This window comes from Eschrichtius robustus, chromosome 3, assembly GCF_028021215.1.
Source record: "Eschrichtius robustus isolate mEscRob2 chromosome 3, mEscRob2.pri, whole genome shotgun sequence".
Lineage (NCBI taxonomy): Eukaryota > Metazoa > Chordata > Mammalia > Artiodactyla > Eschrichtiidae > Eschrichtius > Eschrichtius robustus.
In genome coordinates, this window is record NC_090826.1 from 129,834,667 (window position 1) to 129,856,630 (window position 21,964).

The 21,964-nt window shown below is 36.7% G+C and overlaps 1 protein-coding gene and 1 non-coding gene across 3 annotated transcripts in view; both read left to right on the forward strand.

The window, feature by feature from the left end:
• Positions 1-21,964, forward strand: part of DNM3 (dynamin 3) — a 591,315-nt gene that overhangs the window by 539,197 nt on the left and 30,154 nt on the right. For both annotated transcript variants that reach the window (XM_068541252.1, XM_068541253.1), the window contains 2 exons: positions 13,186-13,350; positions 21,129-21,355. In XM_068541252.1, coding sequence (XP_068397353.1) covers positions 13,186-13,350; positions 21,129-21,355 — 392 coding nt within the window. The remainder of the gene's footprint in view (positions 1-13,185; positions 13,351-21,128; positions 21,356-21,964) is intronic.
• Positions 21,483-21,617, forward strand: LOC137763210 (small nucleolar RNA SNORA18). Its single transcript, XR_011073767.1, has one exon. It is a non-coding gene; the product is annotated as a small nucleolar RNA SNORA18 (small nucleolar RNA).

The window sequence follows — 21,964 nt, forward strand, 5'->3', positions numbered from 1 at the left end:
AAAAAATTTCTCCTCAGGAATATATCCACAAACCGCAAGTTGAAAAACAATGCTTTAGAAAGTTATGTAAATCCTGCTCTGTATTTTACCTGTTTTTACCTAAAGATTATGCCAGTTTCCAAGTACAACTTTGAGTTGTACATTCTGTAGATGAGTGCGTACAGAAGAGTAAAAACCACCAAACACCGGGTGTGAGCAGTTACAGTCCTTAGCGATGTAGCGTTTATCACAAGAGTAGTAGCTTTAAAAACCATTTGGTTATATTCCAGTTAACATCAGCCTTCAGTAGATATGCACTGAGATGTACGAAAACAGTCCTGGATGAAAACAAAATTCCACAGGCTTTCCCCATTATCAGTTTAATTAGTAAATTCAATCTTAGCTCTCTGACAAATTTTTCAATGAAACACTGATGATTAACAAATTTCTCTGATTTGGGGAAGAAGGAGAGTCTTGGCTCTGAGATTAGGATATTCATGAGCAACAAAATGGTCATTAAACTAAAATCAGATCCCAGCTGACTATCTGGAAAATCCACAGATTAGAAAATTCTCATTCATGGATGAATGAGAATTGAGTGTGATACCAATACCTTCATGATTTCAAGTGGATATCTGTAAAGCATATTATTCTCTATTCTTGTCACCTTAAAGCGGTAAATGCTCATTAAACTCCATCCCCATACTGACGGTATCTCAATAAAAGTTAAAATTAAGTGCACAACTGATTACCTTAATGAGATCATTTTATGCTCTCTCAAAGTCTCACTTGACACTATAACCAAAAGGAAATAAAACTTTTGTACACTTAACCAGGAAACATAGGATTTATCAGGGAGCCATTCTGAGAATATCAGTCTAATGTGAATATTTTTACCAGCATGAGTCAGCAATATTGTTTAACAGTGGAACTGGAACTTAAGAACAGGATTGTTACTGTGTAACCATTTATAAAGTTTTCTAAATGAGCAGAATTTCTTTAGAACTTAAAAAGAAACCTTTATTTAGAAAAATATAATACCATGTACCTACACTTGTGTCTACACTGTCCAATGAGGTAGCCACTATGGTTACTGAGCACTTGAACTGTGCCTAGTCTAAATTGAGATGTGCTGTAAGTGTAAAATACACACTGGATTTCAAAGACATGGTGGAAAAAAAACAGAAAAAGAACTAAAGAAGGAAGGAAAGAAAGAAGTAAGGAAGGACAGAAGGGAGGGAGGGAGGGAAGAAGGGAGGGAGGAAACTATCTAATGATGTTTATATTAATTATACATTGTATCAGTTTTCTGGGGCTGCCATAACAAACTACCACATACTAGGTGGCCTAAACAACAGAAATTTATTTTCTCACAATTCTGGAAGGTAGAAATCTGAGCTCAATGTGTCAGCAGAATTGGTTTCGTCTGAGGCCTTTCTTACTGGCTTATAGGTGGCCATCTTCCCTCTGTTATCATCTGGTCTTCCTTCTGTGTGTGCCTATGTCCAAATTTTCTCTCCTTAGAAAGACACCAGTCACATTGGATGAAGCATACCCTAATGGTCTCATTTTAACTTAATTACCTCTTTAAAGACTCTATCTCCAAATGCAGTCCCATTCTGAGATACTGGGAGTTAGGACTTCAACAAAGGAATTTTGAGGAGATCCAACTTAGCCCATAAACATATGTCAAAATGATAATATTTTGGATGTATTTTGTTAAATAAAACATTGTTCAAATGCACTTCACTTATTTTGCTTTACTTTTTTTAATGTGGCCACAGAAATGTGGCTTGCATTATATTTCTATTGGTCCGCACTGTATTTTATATCTTTGGAGTGTTAAAACACTGTATCCATCACCTGTTGGAGGAGTAAGAAAAAGTTCTAATTATGAATAAATTTCTCACTTCCTATTTAATTCCACTTTTAATACTCAGTTTTTTGTTTTGTTTTCTTTTAATTTTATTTATTTATTTATTTATTTATTTATTTATTTATTTATTTATTTATTTATTTATTTATTTATTTATTTATTTATGGCTGTGTTGGGTCTTCGTTTCTGTGCGAGGGCTTTCTCCAGTTATGGCAAGTGGGGGCCGCTCTTCATCACGGTGCGCGGGCCCCTCATTATCGCGGCCTCTCTTGTTGCGGAGCACAGACTCCAGACGCGCAGGCTCAGTAATTGTGGCTCACGGGCCTAGTTGCTCCGCGCATGTGGGATCTTCCCAGACCAGGGCTCGAACCCACGTCCCCTGCATTGGTAGGCAGATTCTCAACCACTGTGCCACCAGGGAGGCCCAATACTCAGTTTTACTGAGGTATTGCTAATGAGCAAAAGCAGTGAGATGGTATGTAAAGATCATGAAATGTACACAAGGAAAATTAGGTCAGAGTTCCATTTGGATCTTCCTCTCTTTATGATCTCAGGTACATCTTTTTCCCTCTCTGTGCTTTAATTTCTTCTTCCTTAGTGAATAATAATGGCTAAAATTTATTGAGGGTTTATTATGTGCCAGGCACTCTTCTGAATTCTACCCTAGTAATTTATTTAATCCACACAACAACCCTTTGAAAGGTAATAATGATAATAGGTACCATTATTACTCTATTTGACAGAAAACTGAAGGACCCAGAGATTAATTAACCTGCCCAAGGACACAGAATTAGTAAGTGGTAGAACCAAGTGGTCTAACTTGATCACCTCCTTTATTCCTTCCCATACTTCTCTCTCATAAGATTGTTTTGGGAATCAACTGAGATGGTGTCTGTGAATGCATTTAAAAATTATTGACAGTTATTTTTTTGGTCTGTTTTCCTAGAAATGATGCAGATAAAGCTATTGTGTTTCTCTTTTGATCAGCAAATGTGTATATCTTCCTTGACTGCCTGGTCATTTCAGAGCTAAAAGAAGTGACTGTGTCTGTGTTTTTAATACATTATTGAACCACAACTCTTTAATTCAGAAATCATTATATCTATTTTACTTTGAAAGTGTTTATATGGATTGAGTAGACGTAAACAATTGGCAGAGGGAATATCATAGTACTCACTAATAGTAACATTTCTGGGAATTTTGAAGCCACGGTTAGGAAAAAGGGAAATTCGGGGGAAACTGTGAATACATGCATGAGTACATTTTCTTAGCAATATTTACATCTCTAATCTAAAGTTACCTTGTTATTCTGTAAAGGAACAACTTGATCTGGTCATAAAAAACATTATTTGGAACTGTAGATTGATTGATCAACATCTGTTAGTGGTTGTAGTCTGATATCTGCTCCTAAACTACTTTTAAAACAGTCTAGGGGAAGAAAGATTTTAAGAAACCACATCAATTTTTCTCTTATACTTCAAGTCATGTTTACAAATTTTATTAACACAGCCCTCAGTACAATCTCATGTATACAAACTTTAAAATACTATAGAATTTTTCTAATAGTAATTGCACCTTTTCATAAATTTACCTTAGAAGAGTTTTAATTTTTATTATAAATGAAACCGTAAGTTGCTGATCTTTAAGTCATCTTGTCTCTCTTAACTTTCACCACTCTGTGAAAAGTAGACAGAATTTGATAGCTGAAGCAAATATCAGTATTAAGGTGAAGCAAAGTAAGTTTTGTTTTAAATATATGTTCCATCCTCCATATTGGTAAGCAGGCAACACACACACACACACACACACACACACACACACACACACAGAGTTTCAGAAGAGGGATGGAGAGAAGTAACAAAAGACAAACTCCAGACTCAATGGTTGTAACTTCTGGTATATAGCTCTTTGTCCAATCAATCTTACTTTCAATATCAGTAGTTTCAGCATCTACAGTATATTTTATTTTTATCATCTTCATGAATTTCTATTTTCTGCAAACTGAAATTTTGCCTAAATTGAGACAAACTTCCTTACATTTTAGAGTATTTGTTAATTGGGAACGACTATCTACAGAGACAGGAGTTCTGTTTTTGGCAACTTTGGAAGTAACTTTCCAATTCCAATGTATGTGCTGTCTATTTTATGACCCAGACAGATGTGGTCCAGTGCTGTCACCAGAAATGTTCTACCTTTGAACGTTGGAAACAAGAAATTTGCAATATCTCAACATGGCGAATTTCTTCTGATTTTACTTTCATCTCTCACATTAACAGAAACCGATCTAAATTGTCTAAAACAGCTTTTAGATGTTTTATCTGGATCATCTGGTAAGGCTGTTGGGCCCTCAAGGTGTATTCACTAATTCATTTGTAGGGATGGATGAAAAAGTTATCTTGAGGCCTTTGGGAATTCTGCAGTAGAATTCTGTGGTTGACAGCTTTATCAACTACAGTGTTCAGTGGACCTTGGAGAAATTTAAAACCCTTGACTGTAGCTGCTTCTTTAAAGGCTTCGTTTTTTTCCCTACACTCTTGAAAGAAGTAACGATTCTACCTAAAGCGTTTTACCATTGTGTGTTTGTAATCCACTGCATTCTTTTTCGTTTGTTTTTTACATGTTTTTGCATGTAAAGCAAGTGATACTGTATTTATATTGAGCTTTTAAGATTATTTGCCTCATAATATAAGGAAGAACTAAATTAATGCTTTCATAATACTTGAATTTTATTGCCCCTGCTTTCTCTAGGGCTTTATTAACTTTACTGTGATGCATCAGTACTCATCCATGTAAACATTTCTGAAGAACGAAACAATAGATAGATTTTGTTTTATAATATTTATGATTTTTCTTTCACATCTTTGTCCGTCTTTCAGTCTTTATAACAAGACCCAATGTTTCATTGCATAGACCTTATAATCCCTTAATACCCTGATTCTAAAATGAATGAGCTTTAAGAATATCTGTTAAACAAATGGTATGATGGATGTAATAACTTGAAATTTCCCTGCAGTTATGCATTTTAGATAAGAAAAGTAGAATTCCAAAAGCATAGATTACTCTTTTGTGATGGTCATTTTTGTTCCTAGTCTTCAGGTATTATCTTCTTACAAATGAAACCACTAAGATTTTTCTTGTGATCATAATATTTGGTTACTTGAGTATGAAACATTTGTGATGATAGTGACGTTATAGAATTAGCAGCACCAAAAGAATCACTCTGAATCACAGAAGGGCTTTCATTGTGACCAACATCATGAAGAATTGTTTTACGTCTATAAGGCATTTCTCACAGGACTATATTTGGTCATCCTAGTAGCATTTGGAAGTACATCTTTCATTTCAAGGTATTTGTAGATCACTTTTGTTGGTGGGGTGAGTATCAACCCCACCCTAATCAAGAATGGAGAAGAGGTAATATTATATAGCAGTTAAGAGAATACATTCTGCAATTGGAATATCTGTATGGAATCCCCACTCTACCACTTATTAACTAAGTGACTTTAAGCAAGTGAGTTTGCTTCTCAGTCTCCTCATCTGTAAAATGCAAATAACAACAATAGCAACAATAATAATAATATCTACTTCATAAGGTTGCTGTAGGATTAAATGGGTCAGTGAATGTAAATCAGTTTGAAAACTATCTGACATTTTACTGTCATTTAGTGAGATTTTTTTTTCATCATAACTTTCAATGTAGAAATGTTTCCATATGGTAGAAGTCAGTCTACCAATTTGGTTGAAGAAAAAAAGAAAAATATAGCCCATTAACTAGTATATGTAGTAATGTAGCACGAATGCATCAATGTAGTAATGGTATCCTCTAAGGATTGTCTGAACATCATTTTAGCCCTATAACTTTCACCTTTTTCTTGTGGATTTGCCATCAACCATTATGATCCCTGCCTTCAGGAAACTTTCATTTTGGCTAGGGAAATGGACATTTACATACCTAACAAAGATACAAGACAAAGGATTAAAAATCTAAACTGGATGTTCAGAGGGTGTTGTGTTTTACCTGCAGCATTCAAAGATGTGTTACATTCGCGCTAAACCATGAAGGACGAACAGGTGGAGGTGTAAGAAAAAAGTTTTAGGCTGAGAGAACATCATGAATATCTAAGTGTTTCATTCGTTTGGACTCTTTAGGGCATAAGTAACAGAAATTAAATTCAAGTGTACTCAACTTTTTAAAAATAACAAAACCGTTTACTGACTGGTGTAACTACATAATCCAGAGGTAGATAGAGCTGTCCCAGCTGGATCCAGACATTCCAATAATGTCTTTAAATATCTGCCCCTCTCCATGTCTCAGCTATGCAGTTCTCTCTGTTGACTTCATTCACTGGCAGGTTTGACCCCTCTTCTCTCTGAGGCAGGCTAGCCCTCAGGCTTACATCTTAAAAAGTTTTCATCCTAACTGAAAAGGAACGTCTCCTTCCTAACAGTTCTGACAAATGTGCTGTGATTGGCTTTGCTTGGTCACGTTGCCATCTGTCATCGCAGAGGCCAGGCCAAATGGGTATCTGGGGGGACTTGGCCCTATCAGTGAGGTCCCATCTAACCACCAGAACTGAAAGTGGAGGAGAGGAGGCTTCCCAAATTTATATTTGGTCTACCAAAAGAGGAGGGATGGCAAGACCTGTGATAGAATAGAGAGGATGAAGATGGATTATTTTTTGACTCATCTCTCTCTCCCTTAATCTAATTGCATTAGATTTCTCAATTATTAGAGAATGTTGTGAAGTAAAGTTAAATCATTAGAGTGGGACCATTGTAACTCCCCATCCCAGCCTCCCTGACCTTCTGCTTCTCTGAATTCTTACAGCACCTATAAACTCCACTAAGCAATGTAACACTGAATCACATATTATTTTATGATCTTTAGTGAGACTGTGTATTAGCATTCTCCAGAGAACAGATAAGTTCATAAGTATGAACTTATTATGTTGAAATAATAATGAAATACGTGCCTCAAAGTACCAGACTGTAGCCTAGACTATCCTCAAAGGCTTCCTGGAACATGTTTCTCCCATTTTTTTTTTTTTTTTTACAAGTTTCATTGCCTGCCTTTCTGGCCTCTGCAAATTAGAAGTGAATGACTGGGAGTGGGGAAAGGTTCTTAGTGAAACATTCTCCATATTGTGGGGCTAGAAAATTCAAAGCAGCATTACCATGGAAACAGTATTTTCAGAATGACAATCTGCTTCACTAAGAAAAGTTAAATGATATTTTTTACCCTTTTTTTAAAGGGAGTGGAGAATTGTATAACAATAATAAGATGCTTTAAAAGGGGCAAGCATTGGTTATCTGGAAAAATCACTTGTGTAGATCTGTAGATTAACTCCCAAAGTTCTCCACTGCTGAGAAGAGATGCAGCAAACTCCCCTTTAGCTCAATAGTATGTTTATGTGCATATTATTGCCAGGATACTTCACATTTCTATTATTCTACTTTTAAAGAGTTGCAGTCACCAGCCTTATTTAGATAGTTTCAATGATCCTCAAAGAAGCCTGTGACATAATTAAGTAAGAGCTTTAAGGAAAGGAAGGAGACAGAAACAGAACATATGAAAAATAGATATCCTGATCAAGCCCAGAGCTTCTATAGTGGATGCTTTGAGGTATCGTGGGAATTATTTCTGATTTGGCTCTATCATTCTTTCACCTGTTAAAGTTTCAAGTCTTTAGGAGAAAGCTTTTAAATTAAAATTTCGTAAAGCAGCCTGTTTCTTGAATACTGTGAAATTAATATTAATTTTTATAAACAAGTTTACATTTATAGTGCTAAGTTGCTATTTTTGATTGTTTAAATTGCATTAGATTTCTCAAAAGCTATTTAGAAAAAATTTACAATAGGAAGGCTGTCCATTGTTATTTTTCAGAAGAAAGCTGGTTTTCACAATATTATTCACATTTTGTAAACAGCATCAATGAACCTGCACATAAAAGGTTAAATGTTTGCAGACCATTCTTTTTTGCCTCAAAGATCAGAGACAAATTACTATTTTTATTTTACATTCCCTTGATGAGGATAATGATAAACAGCTGTCACTTCAGTGCTTAGACTGCAAAGAATCCTATTGCAATCCTATAGCTTAAACAAAGAAAATAATACATAGTCATACTCAGTATTCATACAGAAAAGAGAATGAAAGAGAATTTGCTTAAGACTGGAGTTAGAGAAAAGGGAGTATTTGCCCTCTGCAGTTACTCAGTTAAAAGAAAAGTTCCACATATGTACATTGTCCCCATTCATCTTAGACATACTGGAAGGGGAAGTTACTCCTTCTTTCTTTCTAAAATGAGAAAAGAAATTAAATTTGCATTTTGAATTCTATGAGTCCCCATCATGCCCATGGTATTATCAGAGTAGTTAAGATTTGCACGTGACTACATGCCTACTAGTATTTCCAAAAACTAAAGAGAATTTCTAATTGTTTTACTGGTTATTCTGGAACGTTTCTTTTTTTTTAATGTTGAGAATTAAACCGTTCAGTGTTCTCCATTCACTCCAATGCTTTGTTTATTATTTGCATCTGATTTCAAAAAGTGAATGTCAATGTCTTTTGCATATTTTTATATGCAGAAATTAAAGCAAGGCTAAATGTTAAGAATAGTGTGAAGTGGGAAAATTCAGTGTTTCTATATGAAAATTAGAATGGTGGTATAATTTTCCTGGTGTTTCATGTTCCTAGAGGTTCTTTTAATAAATGCTGTTTATTCTGGTTTTCTCTTCTGGCTCAATCATTTTTTTTTTTTTTTAACAAATATCAGTATTTAAAATGACATCTTTTTCCTAGAAACTCTTTCTACATTTCTTATTTTATCTGTGAAACTAACTTGATATATTATAGATTTTCCCCTGTTTCATAATACTTTTGATTTTTTTATACCTAAGGAAAAACAGAAATTGGATTCACATTATATTCATCTTACACTTATTGAACACGTTTCAGCTCTCAGAGCCTCAGCATGCTCTTAGGTTGACAATAACAATGGTACCCACCTCCTAAGGTTGTGGTGTGGATCTTCTATGTAAAGTGCTTATCACAGTATCTAGAACACAGTAAGTGCTCAATAAATGTTCCTGGGAGAGGTAGTATGTTGATGCTGAAATGCCATCACCCCCTTTTGTTAAATACAACAGCAAAATCCCAGTATGTTTCAGATCAGAGAGACAAACTGAATTGTACTTTATCCATTATGGAGGTTTATATTGCTTTATGTAAAAGATGTTTTCATCACAAAGCTGTAGGTCATGTGGTCTCACTTATATACATAATTTCATCATCATTTTATCATCCTCACTATGATCAAGTAGTAGTGGATCCTAACTCATCAACTTGAGGTTTCTCTCATCTCCAATTTTTGTAACAAGTAGGCACTCTTGGAGATCCTGAAATGCACTGAGGCAGCTTTCTTGATTTAGGTAAACCCTTTTGTAGTGTCAGCTCCTCCTCCTTCTCCTCTTTCTCTGGTGCATCAAGCTCTGTTCTAGGTGCTGAGAAGGGAGAGATAAACAAGACCCCAGAGTCTAATAGGGGAGAAGTATAAAACTAGGCTGGATAAAATAATAAACAGTAGTACAAGAAAACAGATGAAGTACAGTATGGGGAGCGGTGGAGGGTCTGAGGGCCATCGGGAGTTTGTCTAGAAGAGGTGATGGTGGAGCTGGGTTTTGAAAGATGAAAGATCTTCACAGATGGGAGGAGGGGATTCCAGGCAAAGGGACTAGCTTGCAGAAAACATGGTGGTATAAAAAAATACAGTTTGCCATTTTTATATGGTTGGAATTGAAAATGTCTTGTGCTCAAATTTTTCAACTTAAATTTCCATAATGTGTGTTGAGAGTCAAGCGGCTCTCTAACTCATTCCATGAATATTCAGAAAGGAAAGAAAGAAACTAACGTTATTGAGCACCCACAAGGCCCTTGGCTAGGTTACTTCATATGCATTATCTCTTTTAACTTCCACAAGTTTTCCAGAGAAGTGTATTCCCATTTTAAAGATGGGGAAGCTGAGTCTCAGTTACATTAAATAAGTGAGGTGTGGCCACACAACTACTACATGATAAAGCCTGAATTTGAACCTAAAGTTTTTACTTTCAAATACAATACCCTTAAAACAACATCGCAGTTACCACTGATTCTTAGAATTTGGGCTCAGCATGGAACACAATCTGCAGTGGTTTTTATGCCCTGGAAAGATGTTTGGGAAAACAATTGGTTTTTCACTGCCATGGCTGACCTTCCCTCTATCACTTTACCACTCTATGGCCTTAGCTTTTTACCTATTTATCCCAGATCCTATTGTGCTTATATTACAAATTAATAATAAAAATAAGAAACTATTTGATTTAATTCTTTCAGTGACCAAAGACCATTTAAAAAGAAATGGTATAGGGAAACAACTTTCATTTTTGAAACTTCCAATCCTCTCTCTTGCTGTAGTAGCAGTAAGGTGCCACAGAAATGCCCTCCACAGTATGGTACTGGCACAAAAACAGAAATATAGATCAGTGGAGCAGTATAGAAAGTCCAGAGATAAACCCACACACATATGGTCACCTTAGTTTTGATAAAGGAGGCAAGAATATACTATGGAGAAAAGACAGCCTCTTCAGTAAGTGGTGCTGGGAAAACTGGACAGCTACATGTAAAAGAATGAAATTAGAACACTCCCTAACACCACACACAAAAATAAACTCAAAATGGATTAAAGACCTAAATGTAAGCCCAGACACTATAAAACTCTTAGAGGAAAACATAGGCGGAACACTCTGATATAAATCACAGCAAGATCCTTTTTGACCCACCTCCTAGAGAAATGGAAATAAAAACAAAAATAAACAAACGGGACCTAATGAAACTTAAAAGCTTTTGCACAGTGAAGGAAACCATAAACAAGACAAAAAGACAACCCTCAGAATGGGAGAAAATATTTGCAAATGAAGCAACTGACAAAGGATTAATCTCCAAAATTTACAAGCAGCTCATGCAGCTCAATATCAAAAAAAAAAACCCAATCCAAAAATGGGCAGAAGAACTAAATAGACATTTCTCCAAAGAAGATATACAGATTGCCAACAAACACATAAAAGAATGCTCAACATCACTAATCGTTAGAGAAATGCAAATCAAAACTACAATGAGGTATCACCTCACACCAGTCAGAATGGCCATCATCAAAAAATCTACAAACAATAAATGCTGGAGAGGGTGTGGAGAAAAGGGAACCCTCTTGCACTGTTGGTGGGAATGTAAATTGATACAGCCACTATGGAGAACAGTATGGAGGTTCCTTAAAAAACTAAAAATAGAACTACCATACGACCCAGCAGTCCCACTACTGGGCATATACCCTGAGAAAACCATAATTCAAAAAGAGTCATCTACCACAATGTTCATTGCAGCTCTATTTACAATAGCCAGGACATGGAAGCAACCTAAGTGTCCACTGACAGATGAATGGATAAAGAAGATGTGGCACATATATACAATGGAATATTACTCAGCCACATAAAGAAACGAAATTGAGTTATTTGTAGTGAGGTGGATGGACCTAGAGTCTGTCATACAGAGTGAAGTAAGTCAGAAAGAGAAAAACAAATACCATATGCTAACACATATATATGGAATCTAAAAAAAAAAAAGGGGGGGTGTTCTGAAGAACCTAGGGGCAGCACAGGAATAAAGATGCACACATAGGGAATGGACTTGAGGATACGGAGAGGGGGAAGGGTAAGCTGGGATGAAGTGAGAGAGTGGCATGGACTTATATATACTACCAAATGTAAAATAGATAAGCTAGTGGGAAGCAGCCGCACAGGGAGATCAGCTCAGTGCTTTGTGACCACCTAGAGGGGTGGGATAAGGAGGGTGGGAGGGAGACACAAGAGGGAGGAGATACAGGGATATATGTATAAGTATAGCTGATTCACTTTGTTATAAAAGCAGAAACTAACACACCATTGTAAAGCAATTATACTCTAATAAAGATGTTAAAAAAAAAAAAAGAAATGTCCTCCAGTTATCACCCTGAAGTATGGAGCCAGACTCTCAGGATTGGAAAGTGACCATTGTGTTTTAGAGTGAGCACATATTATTTTAATATTTTTAAGGTGTTAGAAGAGCAACAGAAGCCTTTATAAATGTTTAGAATTTCTACCTTTGTTATTGTTGATTTTTGTGGCCTACAAATATGCCTTTCACACATGCATATTGATCGAAAGTTAACGGTTATTTATAGATCTCTTTAAGCGATTCAGCACAGTGCTTTGCCGAGAACTGATTGGATGATTAAAAACCCAGCAGATCAAAGTATGTACATTTCCAAAGAAAAGTACTTCATGTCCACATTGGAAGCAATAAATTATTTCCCCCTTTTATTTTTTCCATTCATAATTAAATCTTTCCAAAGCTAGAAAGTAGCCAGACCACTAACAATATTTGTATCATGTTCTGGGGCTTAGATGGTTCAACCTGACTTGACATGGAGACCATTTGTTCTAAATTGATTTCAATGCCAAGCCAATAGGTCAGTCCTTAATGATGAAGATGCCATTCCAGCCCAGCCTCTGGTGGATAAGCCAAAATTAATTAACTCAAGTCACATAGCATAGAAAACAGATGCTTCTCTCGTGTTGAAGAAATAAATGCTTTGTGTATGGATGTGTTCTGTTTTATTGAAAGAATAACAAGTTAGAAGTTAAAATTGTAAGTTTTTCACAGTTGAGCCAGCCTTTAGTAGTGATGACAGAAGCATGAATTTATATAACAAATTCCAGCAAGAGCATGGAAAAATGAATTATCCCCTATATCTCTTATTTTGGCTCCAGGCCAGGCCTAGGAGATTTAGTTTTAAATCTGGACTGATCCAAGTGCTGATCCATTCCAATGCAGACCTAATAGTTCCAGAACAACACCAAGGTTATTTCTAATCTATAGGATCCCTGGAGACGCCTCCCAGAAGTGTACATCTGCATCATATGTTTGGATTCAGTTCTTTGGCCAGCTTGCAAATGGCTTAAGATTAGATTGTTCTCTAGAGGTATGTTGTTAGGTGCACTGTTTATCTGGTCATCCATCTAAACATTCATTCAGAATTACAATCCTTGCTTTTCCTCAATTGTGGCAGGCTAAAGGTAGAATAATTGCATGGTTCTGATCTCTTTTCAGAATTAATGGCTGTTTGATAAGATAAAGATGTTACCATCTAGTAGTACAACTACAAATTCAGTAAACAGAAGTCTTTCATCTGATAATGTCTGGTATTTTTCTCTTCTGAATAAATGTGAAATAATCCATGTTTGGCTTTCCTTTCTGTTAGACTGAAAATGATGAGAATGGCCAAACAGAAAACTTTTCCATGGACCCACAGTTGGAGAGGCAAGTGGAGACCATTCGCAACCTCGTAGACTCCTACATGTCTATTATCAACAAATGTATCCGAGACCTAATTCCAAAAACGATAATGCATCTTATGATCAATAATGTAAGTGATTATAAACTGTCTCATTTTAACCTCTAACCCATCCTAGTGTGGAAATTGCTCACATTCTCTTCAGCTTCTTTGTGATATTTTCTGGATGGTCGAAATACCTATCACCTAGGCTTATCAATTTCCATTACAAGTGGTAAGTGAATGACGAGTGTAAGAGAAGTTAAGAAAGAAAACATAAAACTTCTAGCTACAGTACAGTGGTATTCCCTATTGGCTGTCTCCTCTAGAAGGGTGCGAATTTGCTTACAATAAAGCAGAGCAAAAATACTCTAGTCAGGGTATAAATTAGTTGCAAAGCCAGCAATAAAACCAGATACCCTGGCTCCTAGACTTTGAGATTAAAGGCAAAAGATATTTATTCTCTTCTACATATACACACATACTGAATATGGTAATATGATTATTTTCACCTTCTAAAAACTATGGAATGCTATTTTAACCTGGGAAAGGGCTTTTTGCCCTGTCTGCTTGGCTACAAAGTCAGTTACCTTTTCTAAGGTAAAGATGATAGAGCCACGGATCTCAAAGTGCCTGCTAGACTAGCCATCAGTTGATCTATATTGCATAGAATCTCTCCCTTTTCATGGTTATTTTTATAGCAGTCAGAAAATGATACTTAAATTACATGGTCTGGTTTGGTCCTTTTGGTAGCTACTTTGTTAAAGCATAAATAACATCACAATTTGTTTGAGAACTTGTCTTTTAGATAAGATAGGCTATAATGAGGTGTTTTATAGCAGGCTTTTCTGACTCTTGAAAAGTGAGACACCAACGATTTTATTCCTAGTTATCTTCTAAGGACACCTTCTTATTTAAATCAATGATATATTATGAGCATTTGCTTGTAACAAATAAAAATTAGATGGTAAAGTACTGAAAAGAGCCCCACACTAGAATTTAGGAGAAACCTGGATTCTATGCTTGGCTCTGCTACAGACTCTGTTAACCTAAGACAAATCCTTAACTTCTTTCTACCTATTTCCTCCATATGTGAAATATGAATCATAGAAAAAGTACCTGGCTTAGGGATTTGTTCCCCAAGATAGTATATATGGAAGTACAATGAAAAGTATAATTGTAAGAAACTAATATGGCTGCCTACTTAAGAATTGTAAATAGCCATTATCCATATATTAAGATTCCTTTCAAAATTCTAAGTATGACAGTCCATTTGTTGTTCATGATCTATGAGTTTCTTGACTTTAAGAAGCCCCAAACAGTCACGGGAGCAATCTTGTTTTTAACTCACTGTATTTTTGTACACATTTCATTTATTCAAGCAAGGTTAGTAGGATGCCTTGAAGCATCAGCAGCAGGTAAGCAATGTATTGCAAATATATTGGAAACTATAAATTATATACTTAAGCTTGGTCAATGGCCTGCTGTGTGACCTGAAGCAAATCATTTGGCCCCTCTGAGTTGAACTCAGTCACTTCTAAAACTACACTAAGAACCCTGAACTACCCCACAGAGTTGTCAGAGAACATCATAAGTGTGACTATATGCCATTTTGAAAAATATAAAGTACTAAGCAAATAGTCTATTTTTTAAATTACCCTCTTAACTTCACTTAAATGAGTTCAGGTTGTTTTGCCATGGAATCCAGGCACTTGCTTATTTAAACATTTTCCTGATTAAGTATCATTTATCTTTTCACTGTTTTACTGAGAGTCATTAGTGCTGCCATCAGTTCAAACGCTGCTCTGCTCTGCAGTGTATTAAATCATCAGCACAGGAAATAGCACTTCCTGTCTATAGCTGTGAGGAGTGGCTTGACATAAATTAGTTAAAAGGAAAAAAAAAACCTGTTGCAGATCTAACCTACTTTCACCTTCTCAAGAAACACACACACGCACGCACGCACGCACGCACGCGCGAGGGTAATTGCCCTCACTCCTCACTGGTGTGCTCACTTGCTTCATGAAATGGCGAAAGCCCCACCTACAGGGCATTACCCATGGAAGTAAAGTTCTGCTAATTGTCTCCAGGGAGACCTCACATAAGAGTCATGAGAAAGAAGACTTCAATTAAGATCTGATCTCCAAGGTCAAACCTTGAAGTAGAGATTAATAGGAATAAGGAGAAAGCAAAAACATTATGTAATGCTGGATTCTTATGAAGTTATGGTTATCTTTGTTTGAATTTAACTTTTCATATCTACCAGAAAATAGTTTTACACATCTAGGATGACTGCTTTTCTTTGGGTATTATTTTATCCACTTTTTTACTATATATATAAGAGTATATAGTTTTATATATATAATATATATTTTAATTTTATATATGTAATTATGTATATGTAAAAATACAAATCCCTTTTTAAAAATGTACTCATATTCTCATGGCATTTTATTGTACAGAACGTCTGAGCCCTTTTTGTTCATTCCAGAAGAATTTGTTCATTCCCGTTGAGTACAAGAAACAGAAACACAGTGAACACCCAGCACTGTGTCATGCATATGTGTTGACTTTTTTTTTTATTTAAAGTGAAGAGATCTTCAAGTGAGAGAATTAATCATAGAATCACAACAAGAAAACAAATACTTTGACTCCTTATTCTGAATTCCATCCACTTAACCCTGCTGTTTCTATAAATGGTTGTGGGTGAGAAAGCTAGCTGTTCCTCTAGAACCAATAAATGCCTAAAACCGGGTCCTCTATTTGTTGACTATCACTGTTGAAAGTGGTGCTGTGGCCTTTCCTCTTTGAAATGGGAGTGACTACTCTGCCTTCTGAAAAAGAATATGTTTCAGCCAACTTTCATAAAGTTCAGAATTTGGTGGGCAGTTTCCTTTGAAAGTTTACATTAAGCGTTCTGCCACTCAAGTCTCCATATGGAATTGTTTAAGAAATGTAAAGCCAGCAATAAATGCCTCCCCTCAGACATACTGTAAGCCTTTGTCTATTGAAATGCAGCAGCTGTTTCATTGCTTAAACATACCAGGTAACAGCAGCACAAAGAAATAGCAAGTTTACGACAGGCGGTTGTTCTAGACAGGCTACGGGCAAAGAAACAGAGTTTTGTTCGGTACATTAAAGAAAACACACATATAACGCCCCACAGCAAGCATATTTTGATGGCCTCTTCTCTGTAGCTCACACCACCAGAAGTTCTCCATCAGAGAATCAAGAAAGTGGATCCAGTTTTATTTGAAATGTATTACTGGCTAAGTGGCACACAGTTCTGTGTTTGAACAGAATAGCCACCTGCTGGGTACTCATGATTTTGTCCAGTTTCTAAATGAAGAAATTGAGGCCCCAAGAGGTTTAAGTGACTCGCCCAGAGGGTTCATTTTACTTGAAGATTTAATTAGGGTTTGTTTGAATATGAGAAACAATGTTTTGTATCTTAACTAGTAAGTAGTTTAAAACATCTTTCCTCATATTCAAACAAACCCAGATAATACAAAATAGAATGTAAAGTTTTTTATGAAACATTTTAAGAACCAAACTTGAAACCTAGAAGCATTTCACGCTTGGAGCCTGTGCCCCTGGACCCCTGGAGGTCCATGTTCACTCTCCTTGGCCATTGATGCTTTGGTGGAAAATTAGTAACATGTGCCCTAGTCTCAAAACTTACTGTAACTTTAATGTGTGTGAAGAAGAGTATTATTTTAAATGTTCGTTATTTGAGGGAAAAGTGCATCTTAAATGCCAGAGCGCTGATTTGTTTCCACGGGTCAAGAATTCTGCATCCTGCTCAAGAAACAGATCCTGACTAGGACCCAGAAGCCCCACTCTTGCTCCCCCTCCCCTATCACTCCCCACCAAGGGTAACACTCCTGCTTTCTTACACTGTAGATGAGTTGTAACTGTTCTTGAACTTTGGAATCATACAGTACATACTTTTTTGTGTGTCTCTCTTCTTTTCTCGACCTTTGTGAGTCAAAGGATGTTACTTTTAAAAAAAAAAAAAAAAAAAAAAAGAAGAAGGAAAACTTCGTTGGGCTTTAGCAAAATGAAATCCCTCGGAAATGTAAAGCAGCCTTAAGCGGAAATGAGAGAATTGTGAGATCTCAAAGAATCACAAAATTCTACCCAAGTCCCTCTCTAAAACTAAACAAAATTAAACTTCTCAATTAAATTTTTATGTGCGTATTCATGTGAATGAGAGTTAATCACCGTCGCATTCTGTAGTTCCTACTGTCTCAAAACAAAGAGATTTTAAGGAAATGGTCTCCTTAGTAAACTGAATGGTATGAAAACTCTATAAATGCGTCTTCTATTTGTGAAGGCTTTAAAATGGTTTTAGTAATAAAGACAAAGAAAGTTAAAGATCCAAAAATACTGCAGGTTGCTAGAGAAGGGTTAAAGTAAGAAAGAGAGGAAAACATGTGGAACGTTTTTAATGACCTCACATTCCTTTACACTGAGCAGAACGACATGGTGCAGTAATGCCTGTTTATCTAGCCTGTAGAGTTTGAACTGGAATGAGGTTTTGTGTGTGAGAATTTTTTGGTGAACCACACAAAGATGTATAGGTTATAAGGTGTTATAATTAAAGGCATAAATATTATTTCAAATCTCACATCCAAGTATAATTAGTTTATGTCATGTTCTGTGAGGTATTTTCTAAATGCTATCATGTAAAAGGGATCCACTTGCCCTCCAACTGTGCAGAATCCTTGGTTTAAATATTTGTACCATTGACATACAAACTGCTCAGAAAGTCCCTGAAGTGTCTGGAAACTCCCTGAAGTCCCCCACCTTTGTTCCAGTTGTAGCATTAGAAAGTGAGGCTAGCAGGAGGAGAAGAGTCTTTCTAGAAGTTTTCTTAAGTGCAAAATAAAACGTTAACTTATGCTTTATGTTGAACTATGTCACTTGACGCCAGCACTGTTGCACTAGCTTCCTACCTCTTCATACCTAACGCCAAGTTAGACTATATACTGTAAAAAGAATAGCTTTTGTTGATGGAGCACTGACTAAATGCTAGGCATCGTGCTAGGCAATTTATATGCACTCTTTCACTGAATCCTTGTACCAACTCTTTTATTTTTTTTCCTTCCACCAACTCTTGAGGCAGCTCCTACCTTTAACCTCATTTTACAGATCAGGAATCTGAAACTCAAAGAGGTTAAGTTATTTGTCCAAGAACAATAAGTGTTAGAGCTAGGACTCAAATTCAGAACTGTCTGATTCCAAAGAATATGCCCTTAACCACTGTGCTATATTGCCATTTTCTCTCATGCTAAAATTATTCATATTATTTCAGAACATTGCCAAATCTTTTGGATAGTAGGCAACTATCCAACTATCCATCTATGTTACAGTTTTAGTGTGTAACATTTTGATGTGGAAGAGTTGATTCAAGGCAGATCTTTGATCAAAATGCTGAAGCAGGCTCTTACTATTTTATTTCGTGGTTTGTTTGACAGTTGCTTCTTAATTCAGATCTGCTTTAAATCTATTCTTGGAAGGATCTTCTTTTAAATTGTGTTTAATAGATTCTAAGTGATACTCCAGGAAGATGTAAAGCTTCAAAAGAGCTTAACCCAACTGATGGTCAATGCCAGGAAACTTGTCTGGTTTTGAGTTTGGAGTTGCACCATCTCTCCAAGTGGATACACACACCTCACAGTGGAAGATTTGTGCAAGCGTGCATGACTCCTTGGGTACCTGCAAGTGTGTTTGGCAGTAAATAAATCTTCAAGGAGGGGAATGAAATATTTCTTAAGCCAAATTTACTATCTTCTCTAAATCTGACTTTCTTTGACTTCCCCTCACCCAAACCTCAATGCCTGAGGTGTCTGTCTTTGTTCCTTTCTTTGTTGCCCTTCACATCCAAACAGCACCAAGTCCAGTTGGTTTTTCCTTTATAATGTCATTTCTATCTGCCCATATTTTCTATGCCACTTACTAAATTAAACCCTTATCATCTCATAAATGATCTGCAATGGCCTTCTGACAGATTTCTTTATCTCTACTACCACACTTGCAAATTATTTTCCAATCACAGCCAGATTGATATTCCTAAAACTCTCTTTTATTATTTCACTTACTTGTTTTAAAAGCCTTCCATGGCTTCCCATTGCCAAGTGGATAAAGTTCAAACACTTTTCCTTGACATTCAAGGCCTTGACATCTGGCCCAGGGTTATCTGGCCAAATTTACCTTGCACAGCTATCACACATAAACCTTCCCTTCCACCAGACAGTTGCCCAAATACGTCTTGCGTATTAGATTGCTTCCACATTTAAATCACTCCTGGTTTACAGAACATGTGCAGGGAACACTTTTTATTTCACCACAACAAAGCTGTGATTTAGCTGAATTTTCTGATTAGTAGAATTATCTACATGGTTTGAGACCTTTAAAAAATAGTGAAGCTATGTGTTTTAGAGTCTTGTCATCTCTGAGTTACAAATGTAACTACAACCCAGGAATTTTGAGCATCTGACAGGTGTTCTGTTGTCTGCTTGAACTAGTAACAATTAAATGTACTGGACTTTGGCCTTTCTTAGAGCCAGTGACTCTAGATAAGCACTAGCTTTCTCATTTAACAGAGAAACTGAAAAATCCAAGTTGCTTTATTTTTCTAGGCTTAAGTTAATTGGCATACTTGTGCACCACACTAAAATAATGATGCTTAAACATAAATTATCTTTTCTAAGCACTCAAAGTGAGGTAAGGGGGTGAATGGAAAGAGCACTGGACTTCAAGTCAGAAGATTTGGGGTTCAACTTAATGTTGCGTGACCTTGGGCAAGTTACTTAAACTCTCTGAAGTCCATTCAGTTCCTTCATCTGTAAAATTGGGATAATATACATTTGGTAAGTAGGCAGTGAGAATTAAATCAGATAACTTGTGAAGGCACATTGGATTTCATTGATTCTCACATTCACTTTTTTTCACATTTAACATTTCTAACAGGAAGATGCACGTTACGCTCAGTGACATCTCGGCATTCTGTCGTAGTTTAGTTGATGGTGTTTTTTTCTTTCTTAGCGGCACATAAAAGACTGGTGTGTCTTAAAATCAGTGGTGTCTTAGACTTGACGAAATATAACGATTGGTTCTCTCTCCCTCACAACATATGCATCGTCTCCATTCTCATCCTGCCACAAAATGCCCCTCCCCTGAGACTCACACGAATTGTTCATATTTCAGTTTGTTTTCATATGTCTGTTAACTATGGAACCTTATGTCAGTCCTCATCACTGTTAAGCTCTAGAAAGCAGAGAATATATCGCCTTTTCTTTCTGTAAATCAACTTGCATAATTGTATACGATTCTGTATTTAATAATAAATATTCACTTATTGGTGCTAATTCCACTTTTGAGACAACACTGAAACCTGGGGTCCTAATAGTATTCCAGTGATTTTGGTAAAAGCTAGGTAAAGGGCTGGGAATACCAAGGAAGGCATAACTTGTGTTATTACATAGTTTTCTGCGTGTCGTTGTTTCCTGTTGAAAATACCACTGCTTACCTCCTGGTACCTTCCCTTGTCTATATATAAGCCAAGCAGCCTCAGACAACATTGCAGAAATGCTTGTACAGCCAACAGGCCCTGTTCTGGCGATGGTGAGGTTTGGCCCTCTTTTCAGCTAATCTATGTTCTTCTTTACTGTCAACAGCCATAAAACAGAGAGGAAAACTGTTATTGGCACTGGGAGGATAATGAAGAAAATAAGCGTAAACAGATGCACGATGCATCCCTTTTCCCAGAGTGGACTTTTGTGGCCTTTGTCCACAGGCTCTGAACCAGTTTATCATTCAATCGCTCATTCATTCCCATTTTTTACTTTTCTGTGGTGACCTGGCAGGTTAAAGATTTCATAAATTCTGAGCTCCTAGCACAGTTATATTCTTCAGAGGACCAAAATACTCTGATGGAGGAATCTGCCGAGCAGGCTCAGCGCCGGGATGAGATGCTTCGAATGTACCAAGCCCTTAAAGAAGCCCTCGTGGTCATCGGCGACATCAACACAGCCACGACGTTCACGCCCGCACCGCCGCCGGTGGACGACTCCTGGATCCAGCATTCCCGCAGGTAAGAAGATGGCTCCACATCACCGGAGGCCTCCCAGCTTGTCCAGTGTCATTTTCTGAATGTGCTTCCCTAAACCAGTATGAACCTAAAGAAAGAGGAAAAAAGATATTTAAGTCCAGGAGCGAGAGAGAAGGTCAGATGATCCCAACCGCTTTCAAAATCAAGCACAAAATCGTTGGAGACGCCTCATAGATTAACCGTGTGGTTTCCTTTACTCATAGAACTACCTGTTAGATCTGTGGGAAAGAACTACAAGACAGAGCTGCCAAGTAAACTATGAAAAACCTAACAAACTTTTTATCTTAGGTGTTGGCATATCCCAATGATCTGTACTGTTCTAGGGTGTGATGGCTTAGGAGTGAATATGATTTGAACCTAATACATTTTTAGAGGGTGTCAAATTCAGAACCAGGCAGATCCATCTCCTGACCCTAAACATGGTCCTAAAGTAAATCACTTGAGGAAACTGGATCCCAAAGATTACAGGTGGGGAATTCTGAAGTGTGTCCATATTCCATTGGAGAGCAAAGAAGCCCAACTAAGAGAATTGGGGGCTGACTCACGTGATAACTTCTTTCTGAAAGGACTATTTTATCTTGAAGATTATGA